Source organism: Juglans regia, chromosome 11 (assembly GCF_001411555.2).
Source record: "Juglans regia cultivar Chandler chromosome 11, Walnut 2.0, whole genome shotgun sequence".
Classification (NCBI taxonomy): domain Eukaryota; kingdom Viridiplantae; phylum Streptophyta; class Magnoliopsida; order Fagales; family Juglandaceae; genus Juglans; species Juglans regia.
The window spans coordinates 22,602,304-22,620,855 of record NC_049911.1 but is presented as its reverse complement, the minus strand read 5'-3'; the positions used below and the strand labels follow the sequence as shown (position 1 = coordinate 22,620,855).

At 39.2% G+C, this 18,552-nt stretch overlaps 1 protein-coding gene across 2 annotated transcripts; it reads right to left on the bottom strand.

Moving 5' to 3' along the window:
- Positions 1–808: 808 nt before the first annotated feature.
- Positions 809–17,471, bottom strand: LOC109010916. 2 transcript variants are annotated; one of them, XM_018991879.2, is made up of 9 exons: positions 17,345–17,471; positions 16,694–16,756; positions 15,913–16,054; positions 14,837–15,663; positions 3,387–3,560; positions 3,161–3,277; positions 2,342–2,521; positions 2,207–2,253; positions 809–1,621 (listed from the first exon to the last, which is right to left on the bottom strand). In XM_018991879.2, exons 2-9 carry the CDS (start codon positions 16,739–16,741, stop codon positions 1,171–1,173), a joined length of 1,986 nt encoding a protein of 661 aa, XP_018847424.2. In that variant the 5' UTR covers positions 16,742–16,756; positions 17,345–17,471; the 3' UTR covers positions 809–1,170. The 2 variants fall into 2 exon arrangements, with proteins under 2 accessions (XP_018847424.2, XP_018847425.2); XM_018991880.2 differs by having other exon boundaries at positions 14,837–15,660.
- Positions 17,472–18,552: the final 1,081 nt, after the last annotated feature.

Below are 18,552 nucleotides of genomic sequence, written 5' to 3'. Positions count from 1 at the left end.
TACCACATAATAGAAAGTGCTTCCTACACCTATGGGAGCAATTTTTTTTTTTAATATGAACCTTTGGACTAATGGAAGAAAACCTTTTTAATTCTTCCAGTACACTCTTTTATTAATTTATCCTTTACTTAGATAAAATCATCTTATAAACTTGACCGAGTCGGGCCGAGGAGGGACCAACTTTTCAACTATGAGAGTGAGGATTGCAGAAGAAGCTCCAGCTCCAAGCCCTCACAAAAATATTCCAAGTAAAAATCAGCTGGAGAAAGAATGGAAGAAAAATAAGAGCCAATGGCCTTTGGTCATATTGGCACCTAGCCTTGTATCTCACCGTGAAACTTTTAGGTAAAATAGGTAAATTTAGGATGCAAGTGAAAAACGTGCGTTGATTGCTGGTGAAAAATCTATTTTCCCAATGCAAAATCGAATGTATTTTTCACCTCCCAAAGATCAGGACTCCATGGAAGGGCATGGAGTAGCAAATTACAGTGCTTAACGAGGAAAAAAATGGGGGCAAACTACAAAGTCTAAAATGCCAAGTTCGAATAAGAGGACAATCTAAGAATTGATAGCAATACTATGATGGCATCTAACGCTTTTTGAGTGTGGAAACTTAGTATCGCCATACCCACTTCACAGAGGGCTGCGAAGGTTCTTGTGATTGCAGCACTGTCGAATAGGGATGAAGAGGAAGATTGCATTTGGTGCTGGAGAGTTTTATAGGATATTCAAACTTCAAACACCAACTCAAAAGAATCGATTCTCACCACTGAAACTAGCGAATGGACATCCTCAACAGGCACTCATTATTATTATTATTATTTTATTGGCACCAACTAATTCCGGAGGTGCACAGACCCTCGGCAAAGAATTTTTTGCAAGTACATCTCGGATAATTCAACAGGAAAATCCTCAAATCGGATAGCCCCTAAAGATTGTTTGCACATAAGGAGATTTGAACCTTAGCAGGCACTCTTATAAAGTTCTCTTGATTGTTGTTTTTCACTCTACAAACAAAATCTAAAGGCAGTAATCGACAACGAATTCAAGGTATGCAAGATTGTACACAATCCGCAATGGCAGTAATACTAAAAGCCTAATCAGCGATTGAAATGAAAACCGGTTGACAGCTATCTGCCACACTCGACTTGTAAAGAACTTTTCTGAGATTTATTCTGTTGTATTCGCAATATATGCAACTTGGCTGTCCAATTCTGCATCTTTGTCGAAGAAATCCCACCCATCATCCAAAAGAGCTTGGTGATCAGTTCTGGCACTTTCCTCTTCATGTCTGCTTTCTGTTGATAGGCTGTGAACAGAGGGTGTGGGGCTCAATTTTTCCTCAGGATCCAAAAAAGGTGGCACACTTTTGAGAGATGAGGTTGAAGAAGCTAAGCTGCGATCGGGAACCAAATCAGATGCTATGCTTTTCATGGACGAGCCTGAAGAAGCTAAGCTACACCGGGGAAGCAAATCAGATGTCATGCCTTTCACAGATGCGCCTGAAGTAGCTAAGATGCAACTAGTCTGGCTTGAGGAAACAGATTTACTTAATGGAACACGGTCATCAAACTTCTCTTTCAACAGCCTCACATCCTGACATATAACAGATATTTCTCCTCTGCACAAAGGAAAAGAACACAACAGTTAAATTCTTGAATATCTCACAGGTCAACAACACTGCAGATATATGAAACCATGATACATAAAATAGGAAACTCCACACCCCCCCCCCAAAAAAAAATGTCAATAAGAAAAATGGGAATTGGAAACTGGGAAAATAAAATGCATAATAGTAACTAAATTCAGGGTTCAGCTAAGTTGATAGTGCAGAGGAAAAACATTCATGGCCCTAGAGAAAAAACAGTATTCAATAACAAAGACTCTCATTTGTCATTCTGCATGTAATAGAGTGTGGACTGAGTATGGCCTCAGAATAATGAGTGCATTGATATCTTTTCTTTGACAAAACATTTCCAATAACAATTTGAAAAAAAAAACAAAACCCAAGAGCTGCACGCCACACCAGTTTGTGTTAGTGGAGGAGGGAACAAGGATTAATGTTTCAAATATTTAGCACAATGATTAGTAAGGATGGGGATGGAGGTCCACTATCTGTCTGAAAAGTGAAGTGCCGATCCAAATTTCATTTTTTATTTTTTATGGTCTGAGCCAAGGTTCATTGGAAAGAAATAGACACACTTACTGCAATATATCAACAACCCGACCTCGGTCCATCAGAAATTCGCGTAACTGCAACAAAGCACAATTGATTGTGTCATAAATCATTTTCTCTTTACTTGAAGAAGAGAACCGTGGTGAGTCAGAAAAAAGAAGCTACCCTGGAATTTTCCTCTGCCTCCTGTTCTAGCACCTTGGACTCCTGAACAACCTTCTCCATGATTGCTTCTTCAGCATCAAGATCATTTTGAGCAGACTCTTCTTTTTCAAGCCTTTCCCGCTCAGCTGCCTTCCTCAACTCTTCTGCCATGGCCAGTCGTGTTTGTAGAGCTTGGTGCATCTGGATGGGGAAAAAATCATTTTTTAATGTCATTACATCTAGTTTTACCCTTTGTACAATCTGACGTAGACTCATCATCATTCAGCAATAATCTAGTTGAAATCAATTCTATCTTTCTAATAGCGTAAGATCAAACCTTATTAATGATTATGCAATTGCTGGTGAAAGAAGACAGGATTCACAACTTCCTTCGGAGAGTGCAAACCAAAATCAATAATTTTGTGTTAGGCTAAGGATACAGAGTAATCTTTCATTTCTTGGCCGTTACTGACTTCTAAAAGAATCCTTCAGCAATTATGAGATAATGTATTTTGCAAACTTCTCATGACAGCTTCATTTTTTTTTTTTTGGTTTAAAAAAATATTGACAAGTAACTTCTCATGACATTTTAAGCATAAGATACGATTCAAGGATAAATAGTTAAAAAGGGAGAGTCATAGGTATTTTAATTTCCCCCTTTGAGGGAAAATCAGAAGAGTGGTATTTAAGGTGTTCCTGGCGGGCCAAAGACATGGTAGATAGGCAATAATATTATAGTTCAACAGATAGTTACATAATAAGCAAACACCACTATATTAGTGACCATCAACTCGTTGTAAAACAAAGCACAGTATTTGGAATTAACAAATTGTTAAATACCTCATCAAGAATCGCAAGGGATTTATCCCTTTCATCAGATAAGCAGAGCAGGCGAGATTGAAGCTCTCTCACTTCAGTTGCTAAAATTGCCTTTTCTCCATAAACTTCTCCCGCATGCTGCAAAGGTAGCAACTTAGGCTCAGATTTCATTGTTATTAACTAACAATGTATCAATTCAAAAAGTCAGTAATTCTAAATACTATGTTTTCATTCTGTATTTTACAACCATGTTATTCGCTTCCTTAGCATGTGCCAACATCTGTTTCATTTCTTCCACCTTGACCAGAATATCCAACCCTCCCCTACAAGCTTCCTCTTTGGCTTGCGCTGCAGCCTTCTCCTGAAGTTCCACTTCTCTCATCATATTGATCACTCTCTCCATAGCCAAAAACAAGGTTTTCTGCAACAATGATAAGTGATTCGTATCCTTCAATTTAAATAATCTTATAACATACAGGATAGCAATAAAAATGTCATCAGTTATATCTTACTCAACATCCCTGTATGCATTGAATAGAACTACATTGGTTATGGGTTAAGTCTGTATCAACAAGCATAAAACTACTGAGAACCCTGCCTGTTTAAAACATGCTGAAAGATCACCAAACCAGAAGCACTAACTTGGTCAGAGTAGACCTAAGTCACATCATGCATCATTTCCTCTTCACAATATCAAAATCAAATTGCAATAACCACCCAAATAAAAAGTATGATCATATTCTAATTTTAAGGCAGCTCAGCTGGTTAGAGCAAAGGACTGAAAATCCTATATGAGTCAATGAAAGTCCAAGGACCCTCCACAGTGAACACAAATAGCCTTCCCCTTTTGTTGTAAAGAGAAAAGAAAGCAATTTAAGGACTCGACGAGAAGCCTCAACTACTGGCCAAAAATTGTAATTGCACAAAAAGTTCTCTCCCTGAAGCTGGCGAGTACAGGCAGTGAAACACAAATAGCCTTCTCCCCTTTTGTTGTGAAGAGATAAGAAAATAATTTGAGGAATGCTACTATGCTGCCCCAGGTGGCGACTTGTGGTTTATTAAAAAAATTAAAAACACAAATATAAAAGGGGTAGAGGGAACTTAGGGTTTTAGTTTTTCTCTTTTTGTGTTTTCGGATGCCATTTTGTTTTGAATATATTTTTTTTGTTTTTTCAATAAACCACAAGGAAGTTTTTTTTCCAAGTTTTTTTTTTCCTCTCTCCTCCTTTTTCTCTCCGTACACTTTTCTGTTTTTCGTTTGTTTGGTTGGTGATGCTGTTCATGGGAGGTTGAGTGAGTGATTATTGCAAGTATGAGTAGGAATACGAGCATGTTGAATGCTGTTGTTATTGATCATAAGTTCTTTGAGGTAGTTAGGGATAAGTGATGGGTGACCATTACAGAAAGGGGGTGGAAGTTGATGAGAAGTCTTCACTTGGAGTTAGCCTCAGCCTGGTGGTTCACTAAAGCTTTGGAGGACTGCTTGAAGGTGGGAAGAATGGAGTTTAAAATTCAGCTCACAGAGAAGGGGACAGGGGCTTCATAGCCCAAAGGTGTGCTAACTCCCAAGGGGCATTCATGTCATTGGTGGAGTTCAAGCAAGGGGGGGTTAGGGAAACAATATTCTCATTCCTGAAGGGAGAGATGGGAGGGGGTGGAGGAAATTGTGGAGGTTTTGAGGGAGGCAAGCAGAGAAGGCCGTGTAGCTGGGTCGACTCCTCCAATGGTGGTAGCGACATCGGCAGCTCAACCCCCGAAATCGTATTTGGAGGCTCTCAAAAAACCGAGGGCCTTGGACCCATCCCGTCAACCTGTCAGACTGAGAGGAGCTGCGCCGTTGCAGTCTGGAGATGCCGTTGCTTCAGTAGAGGTCTAGAGCTTGGAGGGGGCTAGTAGTGGAACTATTGGTCTTAATAAGGAAAGTCTCCTGCTGGTTGTGATGGAGATGCAGAGGAAAATAGAAGACTTGCAAGCAAATTTATGTGTTTTGAAATGGTGCGTTGAAGAAGATGCAGGGGTGGAGGTGGTTAATGATGAGCTCTATCAGAGTCGTGGCTATGAGATAATGATGGTCCCAGAGACTTAATCTCGCACTAGTAATGATGTGGTTGAATGGGAGGGTAGGAACTTTTTTTTTTTGGGGGGGGCGGGGGGCGCTTCCTAATCTGTAGTGAGCTTCCAGTGAAGGGGAGCCTATCTCTTTAAACCGTTTGCTACCAAATGAATCGAATGTTTCGGATTGGGTGTTTCAAAAGGTGAAAGAAATGCAACACTGGATAAGTATGGAATGTGTGGGTTATGAAGAGCAGTTTTTGGCTTTACTAATTGCCATTGAAGCAGGTCATACACAATCAAAGAAATCAGGGTCGAAAAAACAACGGGAGCTCAAGCACCTAACTTGGTCATTGAATTATGAAGGAAGCTCAAGACGTGAAAGATCCAAAGGCAAGGGGCATGCTTATTCTTTATGGAGCCAAAAATTGTGTCTTAGAATGTCTGCGGGTTAAATGAATCTGTAGTGGGCTACCAGTGAAGGGGAGCCTATCTCGTTGAACCGTTTGCTACCAAATGAATCGAATGTTTCGGATTGGGTGTTTCAAAAGGTGAAAGAAATGCAACATTGGATAAGTATGGAATGTGTGGGTTATGAAGAGCAGTTTTTGGCTTTACTAACTGCCATTGAAGCAGGTCATACACAATCAAAGAAATCAGGGTCGAAAAAACAACGGGAGCTCAAACACCTAACTTGGTCATTGAATTATGAAGAAAGCCCAAGCCGTGAAAGATCCAAAGGCAAGGAGCATGCTTATTCTTTATTGAGCCAAAAATTGTGTCTTAGAATGTCTGCGGGTTAAATGAGGCGAATAAGCAACTTCGTATAAAAAATTTGTTGCAAGAGTGGAGGGCGGACATAGTATGTTTACAAGAAACTAAGCTGAAAAATATTTCTAGAAGGTTAATTCGAAGTGTTTGGAGTTGTACTTATGCGGATTGGGCCTATCTAGCATCGAATAGGGCTTCGGGTGGAATCCTAGTGATGTGGGATAAAATAGTTGTTGAGAAAATGGAGTTTGTGGGGGAGTATATAGTGGCATGCTCTTTTAAAAGTGTGGCATATAATTTTGTGTGGGCTTTTGCAGGATTATATGGTCCAAATGTAGACAACAATAGACGTTTCTTATGGGAGAAACTTGCTGGGTTACGTAGCTGATGGGAGCTGCCTTGGTGTATAGGAGGGGATTTTAATGTCATCAGAGATTCCCTAGTGAATGATCTGGTGAGAGTAGGATGTGCCCAACAAGGACAGAGTTCTCAGATTGTATCTTTGACTTAAACCTGCTGGATATTTCTCTATTGGGGGGTTCCTTTACTTGGTCAAATAATCAAACATGGTCCTGATTGGACAGATTCCTAATCTCACCGGAGTGGGAGGTGCACTATCCGGAGGTGTGCCAAAAGAGGCTTCCACGTCTTTGCTCGGATCATTTTCCTATATTGTTGGATTGTGGTGGCATTCGAAGCGGGGCGTCGATACTTCAAGTTTGAAAACATGTGGTTGAAAAGTGAAGGCTTTGTGGATAAGGTTAGGCAATGGTGGTCTTCTTACCAGTTTTACGGTAACCCCTCATACATCCTAGCCTGTAAGTTAAAAGCTTTGAAAAATGACCTTAAGCTTTTAATCAGGCACTACTTGGGAAATGACTTTGGAGATACAATTTGGAACCGGAAGCCCTATGGAAACTAGTGGTTGATTGCAAACATGGTAGGTTATGGGGGGGTTGGTGTACCAGAGAGGGGAATGGGTCCTATGAGGTGGGAGTTTGGAAGCACATAAGACGTGGGTGTGGGGGGTTTACTCGTCATACTAAATTTATGGTAAGGGAGGATACTCATATAAAATTTTGGAGGGACATTTGGTGTGAGGAGGAGGCTCTAGCGGACGCTTTCCCATCCGTTTTCCGAGTGACATGTGATTAAGAAGCTTCGGTGGCGAATCTCATGGTTAATTCAAGGGACCAAGTCCATTGGAATGTCACCTTTAGTAGAGCAACTCAAGATTGGGAAATAAACAGTTTTGAGGCTTTTTTCAGCCGAGTGTACTCTTCGAGGATGTCTGGACTGCGTGAAGATAAGCTGTGGTGGACACTTGCAGGTAAGGGTACCTTCTTAATTCGTTCCTTCTAAGTCCCTTACTTTGCTTCCAAACACTCATTTCCCTTGGAGAAGATTGTAGAGGAATAAGTCGCCTCCCAAAGCACTATTTTTCACTTGGACAGCGGCCTTGGATAAGATTCTAACTACTGATAATTTGCGGAAGCACCGGATAATTATTCCATAATGGTGTTGTATGTACAAGAAAACTGGTGAGACAGTGGATCATCTTTTGTTAGATTGTGAGACAGCTAGAGCTCTGTGGAGCGACGTGTTCACTCGAATAGGGTTAATTTGGGTGATGCCTGCTACAGTGGTCGAGTTATTGGCTAGTTGGGTAATGCCGGGTGGTACTCCACAAATCAAAACTGTGTGGAAGATGGTTCTTATCTGCATTATGTGGTGCATACGGCGAGAGCGTAATGAGCAGACATTTGAAGATAAGGAGCGGACAATAGAGGAACTTAGAACTTTATTTTTCCGCACCTTATTTCTTTGGGCTATTGCTGTAGATTTTAATGGGCTAACTGTACATGATTTTCTTGTTTATTTTATAGCAAACTAGATAGGTTTTATCTCTTGTATACCACCTTGTGTACTTGGGCTTTGCCTGTTCTTATTTTTTTTTTTTGACAAGTAAGGAATTTATTGATTGAAAGAACCTAGTCAACACCCATGTACACAGGAAGTATACAAAATGGACTCCTAATCACATTCTAGAAAGCTGAAAAGAAAATAAGAACTCGTGAACATTCCCTCCCTTTAGTACAATAGCAGCCAACCATTGAACTAAAGAAAACACAAAAAAATTCCATAATTCCCCCACATTTCTCTCCTTGTTGTTGAAGCATCTCTCATTCCGTTCCATCCATATACACCACAATAAACACAAAGGAACCATCTTCCATGTTGCTTCTAGTTGAGGACAATGATGTTGCCTCTTCCAACATGCTAAAAGTTCTGACACGCTCTTAGGCATGACCCAGGACAGGCCGGCTCGACTGAAAATACCCGCCCATAACTCCCTTGCCACCTCACAATGCAAGAAAAGGTGCTCAATTGATTCGCCATTACTCTTACACATGTAACACCACTCCATCACGATCATACCACGTTTCCTCAAATTGTCAGCCGTCAAAATCTTTCCCAAAGCAACAGTCCAAATAAAAAAAGAGACTTTTGGTGGTACGGGAGCTCTCCAAATACCTTTCCAGGGAAACCGAATGGGCTGATGAGCTGCCAACACTTTATAGAAGGACTTAACAGAAAAAATTTTGTGCCTTGAATGTTTCCACAGCATTCTATCCCACCCATTTTCTCCTAACTTCTTGGAATATAAAAGGCTGTAAAAACCTGCTATTTCATCCACTTCCCAGTCTTGCGCATTTCTAGATAAGATCAAATTCCACAGAACACTCCCATTGTTAGTGCACAATACATCAGAGACAGCGGCCTGCTGGTTTTCAGCCAATCAGAAAACAGTTGGAAAAACAGTAAATAGAGCACTCTCACCACACCATACATCAAACCAAAAACTAATTCTAGTCCCCACTCCCACCTCAAAACTAGTGTGCTTTACGAACTCCTCCCACCCCTTTCTGATAAATTTCCATAGGCTTACACCAAAGGAACCCCTACCCTCCGTGGAACGCCAACCCCCCCAATCACAACCATACTTCCGAACAATAACCAATCTCCACAAAGAATCCTCTTCCATTTGAAATCTCCATAACCACTTCCCCAAGAGAGCTTTATTAAAAACAGATAGACTACACACCCCCAAACCTCCCAACTCCTTCGGACGACACACCTGCTGCCAACTCACTAGATGAAATTTATGTTCTTCCCCCATACCACCCCACAAGAAATCCCTAAACAATTTCTCCATCCTATTGGCCACTCCCATCGGTAAAGGGAACAAAGATAGAAAATAAGTAGGGAGATTGGATAGAGTGCTTTTGATGAGGGTAAGTCTCCCCCCTTTCGATAAGTATAGCCGTTTCCAACCTGCCAATTTTTTTCCTACCTTCTCTACAACTCTGTCCCATATGTATTTAGCCTTGAAAGAGGCTCCTAAAGGGAGGCCCAGGTATTTCATCAGAAGAGAAGCCACTTTGCACCCCAACAAACTTGCTAGCTGATTGATATTGTCCACCACTCCTACTGGGACCAACTCCGACTTTCCCAAATTCACCTTGAGACCCGAGACAGCTTCAAAACACAAAAGAACAGCCCTTAAAGCTTGCAACTGTCCACTCTCAGCATCACATAGGATTAAAGTATCATCTGCATACAATAAATGAGAAATGGAAAAAGCACCTGAGGTAGAGTTACCCACTGAAAAACCAGCCATAAAACCTCCCCTAACCGCGGCCTCCACCATATGACTCAAGGCCTCCATCACTACAACAAAGAGAAAAGTAGATAACGGGTCCCCTTGTCTCAAGCCCCTCGAACTCGAGAAGAAACCACAGGGTTGCCCGTTTACTAAAACTGAAAACCGAGCGGATGATACACAATGTTTCACCCAACCGCACCACCTTATTAATACTATTGTTTACTTATCAAACAAAAAATGACCATAAGTTTTGGAATGCACAATCCTTTGGAGATATAGGGGAGCAAAAAAAATTCATGGTGGAGGAGTTGCAACAGTTTGAGCGGATACTTGAAGCTAGAGCCATTTTACCGAAAGAGCTATTGTGCAAGACAGAGTTGGTTTCAGAATTAGAAAGAAAACTATCCTTAGAGGAGATTTCTTGGCACAAGAAGTCGAGAGCATTGTGGCTAAAAGAAGGGGATCGGAGTACTAAGTTCTTACATAGAGTTGCTAACTCTCATAGAAGAACACACACCATCGAAATGCTGAACATTAATGGTATGGGGTGTAAGGAGGCCCCTTTGATTCGTGATCATGTGGTGGATTTCTATGAACTACTTACAGAACGTGAGAGATGGAGGCCAAAACTGGATGGTCTTGTTTTTGACACTATTGAGCCCCAGGAAGCCTCTTGGTTGGAGAGGCCTTTTGAAGATGAGGAAGTGTCTGACGTAGTCAGACGTATGGATAAAGATAAAGTTCCAGGTCCAGTTGGCTTCTCGATGGGCTTTTTCAAATCTTGTTGGGAGGTGGTGAAAGTGGACATTATGAATGTGTTTCAAGAAGTATCCTTGGTTGGAAAGTTTGAGAAATGCCTAAATGCTACTTTTATTTCGTTGATCCCAAAGAAGATTGGAGCGTTGGAGGTTAAGGATTTTCGACTTATTAGCCTTGTGAATGAGGTGTATAAAATTCTTTCCAAGGTTCTTGCTAACAGATTTGGGCGGTTTTGGGCAATATCATTTCGAAGCCACAAAATGCATTTGTTAAGGGGCGAAAAATTTAGGATTCAGTCCTTATAGTGAACGAGGGCCTGGATAGCAGATTAAAGGCTAGCTCCATAGGGATTATTTGCAAGTTAGAAATTGAGAAGGCATATGATCATGTAAATTGGGATTTCCTCTTGTATTTGTTGGGGAGATGCGACTTTGGGGCTAGGTGGTGTACTTGGATTAGTTGGTGCATTTCTACAGTCAGATTCTCAGTATTGATTAATGGCTGCCCTATCGGCTTTTTCAGCAGCTCTTGAGGTCTAAGACAAGGAGATCCTTTGTCCCCACTTCTCTTTGTTATCATTATGGAGACCTTGAGTAGGATGATATCGGCGGTGGTTACGCATGGGTTTGTGGCTGGATTTCTGATTGGTGATCCCAACAGAGGCATTATTACTTTGTTTCATTTACTTTTTTGCAAACGACACGCTCCTATTCTGTGAGGCAAATCAAAACCAATTGAGGGCATTGAAGGCTTTGTTATTATGCTTCGAAACAGGGTCAGGCTTGAAAGTTAATTTTGACAAGTCAAAGTTAGTGCCAATGGGGAACGTGAGTAAAACTAGGCAGCTAGCTAGTATTCTTGGGTGCAAGGTAGCTTCTCTTCCATTAACTACTTGGGCTTGCCGTTGGGGGCTGCTGCAAGGGCCTCATCCATATGAGATTCAGTCATAGAGAAGATAGAAAGGAAATTGGCAGGGTGGAAGAGATTGTATTTGTCGAAAGGTGGCCAGTTGACTCTTATCAAGAGTACCATTTCTAACTTACTTACGTACTTCTTATCTTTGTTCCAAATACCTGCCAGTGTAGTGGCTCGGATCGATAATCTGTATCGTGATTTCTTATGGAGTGGGATAGGGGATGAATTCAAATTTCACCTGGTTAGCTCGGATAAGGTGTGTAGACCAATCTCGCCAGGTGGTTTGGATATTAAAAATCTGAGAACATTTAATCGGGCCTTGCTTGGGAAGTGGCTATGGAGGTATAACATGGAGATAAAAGCCATATGGAAACTAGTGATTGATTGTAAATATGGAAGCATATGGGAGGCGAGAGGCGCTAATTCTGTGAGAATATATAGATACAAAGCGGTGTAGAGGATTTAGGCTCCCATTAGGAGGGGGTAGGGGGATTTTAGTAGCTATTCTGAATTGGTGTTGGGGAGGGGTTCTCGCATTAAGTTTTGGAGGGACATATGGGTGGGAATGAGGCCCTAAAGGATGCTTTTCCAGCTATTTTCCGAGTGGCACGCAACCAGGAAGCTTCAATAGAGGACCTTATGCTTCTATCAGGGGTCCAAGTGCAGTGGAACGTCACGTTTAGTAGAGCGGCGCAAGATTGGGAAGTGGACATCTTTGATGCTTTTCTCAGCCTTCTTTATTCTGTGAAGCCGAATAGACAGCAAGTTGATAGGATGTGGTGGACTCCCGCGGGTAAGGGCATTTTCTCAGCTCGATCATTTTATAATTCCCTTTCCCAGGCCACAAATATTTAGTTCACATGGAGGAGAATTTGAAGAAATAAGGCGCCTCCGAAAGCGGTTGTCTTTACATGGACAGCAGCATTGGGGAAGATTCTGACTACCGACAATCTGAGGAAACGTCGGATAGTTATACTAGACTGGTGTTACATGTGCAAGAGATCTAGCGAGACAGTGGAACGCCTCTTGCTACACTGCGAGACAACTAGAGCCTTGTGGGTGGAAGTCTTTAGCTGTATAGAGTTATCCTTTGTTATGCCTGCAACTGTGGTAGATCTATTGACCAGCTGGACACTTTCAAGAGGAGTTCAACAAATCAAGGTAGTGTGAAAAATGATCTCGATCTGTATGATATGGTATATATGGCAAGAGCACAATGATCGGACTTTCGAAAACAAGGAGCGGTCTCTGGAGGAACTTAGAACTCTATTTTTCCGTACTTTATTTCTATGGGCCATTACTTTAGATTTTAATGGCCTGAATTTTCATGACTTTCTAGTTTCCCTTACTTCGACCTAGATAGGTCTTATCTCCTGTATACCATCTTGTGTACTTGAGCTTTGCCTATCTCCATTATTATTTATTATTGATTACTTATAAAAAAAAAACCACATGTCATCAAGCGTTGTACCACGTCAATGGGGCAAAGTGAGTGGTATAACTTGGGCAATACAGTAGCAACTCTCAAATAACTTAAGGACTCGAGGAGAAGCCCTAACTATTGGCCAAAAATTGTAATTGCTCATAAAGTTAACTCCCTGAAGCTAGAGAGTACAGGAGAGAATTTTTTTTATAGCTAACCAACATTTTTATTGGTAAGAACAATAAGCATTAGCCCAAGCATGCAAGGTGTATGAGAAAAAAAAGAACCAAATTAAGAAATAGATGCAGATATAAGGAAATAATGGAAAATTATCTATAGCAATATTGCTTATAAGGAACAAAGTATTGAAGAAGAAACTTTTAAGTTCATCTATTGTCCGTTCAAGATCTTTAAAGCTTCTATCATTCATTTCCCTCCCAATACTCTACATTAAGCATATGTGGAGCCATCTTCCACACTGCTACAATTTGGAGACTACCATATAAACCTCTCCAATTCGCAAGAAAGTCTACCAATCTACTGGGTATAACCCATGCTGATCCAACCCTACCAAAGTAATTATGTAGGGTTTTGGCAACCTCATGGTGAAGTAGCAACTGATGTAACAGATTCCCCATTCTGTTACACATGCAACACCAATCATGCACGATGATTTGGTGTTTCATTAGGTTGTCCACTAGTAGAATTTTCCCTAAGGAACCTGTCTAGGCCAAAAACACTACTTTAAAGACACCTTAGTCCACCAAATACTAATCCTCCAAGGAAAGGAATTGCTATCCTAAGTAGCGAAGACCTCATAGAATGAACGTATGGTAAACTTCGTTTCCTTAAAAGGGTTCCAAATAGTCTTGCCTACACCTTCAGCACTTAATCTGACAATAAAGTAAAGAATTCTGAGAAGGCACCAACTCTCAATCATGAGCTGCTCTGAGGAAACTGACACTCAATTATGGAGAGCCACTGAAGATTTCCAATAATTCATCCATCGAAACTTCCTGCTCAAATGCAATCCTATAGTTTGTTGGGAAAGCTGCCTTGAAGGCCCTTCTCCACACCATAAGTCATGCCAAATTTGATCCTATTGCCATCACCCACCTCAAATCTAGTGTGCCTAGAACATACCCCACCTCCTCTAATTATATTTGTCTACAGTCCCACCACATATGGGCCATGTTTTTCATTAAAGCACCACCCCCCAAGTGCCACTGAAATCTAAAACAACTTTTCACCAAGCCTCCCTCTCTTGTTGATAACGCCACAACCACTTCCCTAGCAAGGCCCCATTTAAACATAAGCAAGTTTCAAAAACCCAACCCTCCCCTAGAAATCGGAGAGCATACGTTCTCCCAGTACAGGGGAAATTAAAGACATAATAACACATATAAAAGTAAGAAGTCTTCATTAGAAAGCACAGAGGAAGTTAAAAAAAATCATATCCCCAGGTCTTCATAGATTTAATCTATGTTAGCCTTTCAATTCGACTTAACGAAACAACTGATTTAATTTAATTTCAATCTAACATAGATTTAAAAATAATATGCTCAGGTCTTCCTTTATATCCTTTTAATCTGTTTTATCAGCTTGCTGTGTGTGCATCACTAATATAAGAACTCAAGATCTTGGTGATTTCTCAAAATAGAATAGGGTACATAAGCTACCATACAGTTTATGATTAGCATCGGTGAAGGTTGACTCTAACTGCCTCTACTTATTGCAATCTGCTATAACACATTAAGTATCTTCATCATTTCAAGGTATTTGAATTTGACTAGGCATAAAAATCTGACTAAATATAGCCAAAGGCAGAGCACAACTGGCTGCCCAACTGGGAGCAATAAAATTTACAGGACTGTCCAACTGCTTAAATAATATCACTGCATTGAAAGCAGGGAAAAGCCAAAAGGAACTGACTTACAAACAGATTAAATAATTGCAAGATTCATAGTAAAAGTCTATCAACTAAGCGTGAACAAAAGTATCAGGGATCATTTACTAGCTACTAAGACAGCACAGATGGAATTCTACATAATCAAAGGCATCAATTACTATTTATACTTCACAAGCTTAGAAAGACTAAATCTAATCATACCTTGTTATTTTTGGCATCTTCAATAATCTCTTCAAGAAGATGAATTTTACATTCTTGGCCCGAACCAGAACCATTAATTACGGCATCTGCTTTAGTCTCATCCTTGATATCACTCATTTCACTGACAAAATAGTGTTGCTTGAAGGTAATGTCTGAAGAACCACTGGCCAGTAAAGTATGCTCTTTGATAGATGTAGGAACAAACTGAAGCACAGAACTTCCCGCCTCAGAGATATTTGAACACGATTCTGCTTTCGGGCTTTCTCCATGAACAACATTATTAGAGTCATTAGCCATAGGAAAGTCAATATCTCTCCAATCATAATCCAGATCATTAACCGTAGTGCCTTTGACGCCATCTTTTTCTTTTACCGAAGAAATGGTCATGCCAGGGAGGTTTGTCTCTGACCCCATTTCAATCTCATTTTCTTTACAAATCCCCAAAGAAGTCAGTTCTTCACTTCCAGTATTTCCACTCTTCTGATCATCATTTTCTCCATGCGACAAAGCATTTAATGAGGTATCAATCTCACTCAACCCCACTTTGACACATTTTTCTTGAGAATTCCCCAGCAAAATCACTTCTTCATTTTCAGTATATCTGCATGACTGATTGTTGTCTTCATTTGCATCATAGAAATCCAAAGCTGTGGAATCATTTAGTGCCTCAACCAGAGGTGTTGCATCAGCATGAAGGACACCACAGGTATGATCCCTCTCCTTGGCTTCATCATAAGCTATTGATTGAGGTTCTGAAGAAGGCCCGGCATCTACTTTGTCAATTACCTGCGGCTGGCTTAACAAGTATCTCTGTTTCTTAAATCCTGCTGCATTTTCATCATGTATTATACAATAACTAAGTCAGTCCAATCAAATCAGTTCATCCAATCAATGGAAATTCAACTGCATGCATGAAAAAATTCAATAAGAAAAAAAGAACAAAAAAGAAAATTAAAAATGAACCCAGGTTCAATCTAAGTCAGATGCAACATATAGGACAATACATCAATTACAACATTCAAGTGGATCACGATTCTAAATAATATAAAGGGGGAAGGTTTTCAATAACAATGCACCTTCACCATCCTCAGGAGGACTGGAAGAACCAACTGACCAACCAGACAAATAAGGGATAATCTCACTACAAACAATCTCCACAGCTAGATTGGCATCCTTGGAATGCTCAATAGAAACTGCCTTCAGCAAGCGAGAATCAACCTATGCAGAATGTGATGCAAAACATATATTTAGTCAGAAACAAGAATATAAAATTATAGATAAATTAACACAGATAGGGAAAAGAAACTCTATACATGCATAAGACAATCTGTGGACAAAAATTGCAATTTTTTATAGGCAACTTTTAAACCTATGAACTTAGGCTTGTAACTAACACGGAAGGCCCAAACATAAAATCTGGGAAAATCAAATGGAATGGCCCATGCAGCAAAAATTGGAGATTTTTTCGTTGCCAAATAAACCATTAATTAGACTTTAAGGATAGTTAAATGAAAAAGAAAAGGCTCAGAGCTTTTAAAGCCATGCATTTTGAAGAAAATTTCACCAATAATTAATAAATTAAAATCTTATTCATATAAAACTCAATAGGACGACAGTCAGGATCTTTGAGACTAAAGAAAATGCCGCTCAATTAAGCTACAACACTTTTTCACTCAGCTGCAACGAAACCAAAACATAACTTCTCATTCATTTCAATCAAATACATCAATGTCCATACAATTTTAGACCAAGAACAGAACAAAATACATGACCAAATAATGAAGAAAATTAAATAGAAGATACAAAAAATAGTAAACCGATTAAGATACCAATTCTTCACTGAAATAAGAGCAATACCGTTGGAAAGAGTTCCTGCAAGCATGGGTAAACTGAGTTGCAATCCATTTCCGAGTTCTAAATCTGCACATGAGAAACAAAACAAGCAAATTTTCAAATTTAAATTGGGAACCTAACAGCAAAACCGCAAATTACAAACAATCAAGAAAAGGTCAATGAAAAAAAAAGAAAGAGAGTCATCAAGTCAACATGGGCGAATTATTCCGAACTAAAGCAAAGAAACACAGAAACCCTTATCCTCTTTTTGGTTTCCAAGAACAATATTAGAAACAGGGAATATAAAAGGAAATAAATTTATGTTCCTTTACAACTAATTTTGGGTAAATGAATTCAACAAGAAAAAAAATACTGGCACTCAAGTAAACCCAGAACTTAACAAGAACAGCTGGACAAGCTAAGGAACCATAATGCTCTTCTCGGATGCCTAGAAAAAAAAAAGTAGAAAAAAGAAAAGAAAAGAAAGAAAATAACTTGATTTCAGGGTTTTCAATAATAGAGGGCCAGAAAGTCGAAACGGAAAAACCACATCATGGGAAACGCAAAGGACAAAAAAAAAACAAAGAGTGATTAAAAACTAAATCTTCCTCTGTTTCATTTTCTTCCCCGTTCTCAGAAACCAAACAGAAGCCCTGGCCCAAGAGAAACACTGACCTTTCACACAGAGAGTTAGAAACAGAGACAGGGAGAAAGGAGGATTGGAAAGGTATTTGTAGCGTTCGATTCTCGGTCGGGAGAATAGTCGGGGGAAGGACGGACAGGTGGTCGAGGAGACCTATGCAGCTAAGTAATCATTTGGATACGGGCGTCATTTGGGGATTTACGCGAGGGTTTTTCGTCACGCGGGGCCAAAAGTTTACATGACGTAGAGCATTGTATTCTTTTCTGTGACGTTAAAAGGCCGTTGCCATATAGTTTTAGTGGGACCCACCGCCGCAGTATGGATGGAGGATGGAAATTTCCCCCTTCATAGTTCATACTGCCTCTGCTGTTAATTTCTTGTTCTTATCTTTCTTATGTTTACACGCAAATTCTTGACCACTAATATTTGTACTATTTCGGACGCATTTTAAATAAATAAATATGAAATTTATATTAAAATAAATTATTTTTTAAAGTCGAATCTCACTCATTTTTAAAATAAATATACAGTATTTAATTATATCTAGTTTTACTGTTTGGAATTCACAACCGAAAAAGAAATAATTAATAGACTTATTACAATCACAAATAGATCTCACAAAAATAAATACATAAATTGACATGATTGATATGATACAGAGCATTTGTAGTGAAGTGGCTAAAATTTGATTAGAATTTTTTTTTTTTTTTTATTTTAGCTAGCCACTTCTCATAAATATCAAATAACAAATTCTCTAAATCTATTTTCATTTTATTAAAATCTTTATATTTAATCTTTATTTCTGCTTTTTAATCATCATGGTAATTTGAATATTTATTCTCTCTTAAAAGAAGCACACAAATTAAAACATGACATTTTCTAGCAAATATATTTTTCTAAGTTCAACGTCCCAACAACGTTTGATTATGTCTCAAATCCATCATGTGAAATACCTTCGATTAGAGCACTCTTATTGGATTAATCAAAGTTAAAGGACAATTTTGATGAATATAAAAGAAATTTGATTTTTAACTATTCCATTTACATAAATCTCTACATTAGAATAGCTATTTTTTCATTATATAATAATAAAATAATATAAGATGAATTTAATTTTAGTTATTCATATCAAATCTCCACATTAGATTATATATTTATTCATTCTATGGTAATGAATAATTAATAATTTCAAAATTATTTAATTTTTTTAATTATTAATTTATTTAATTTTATCATATTT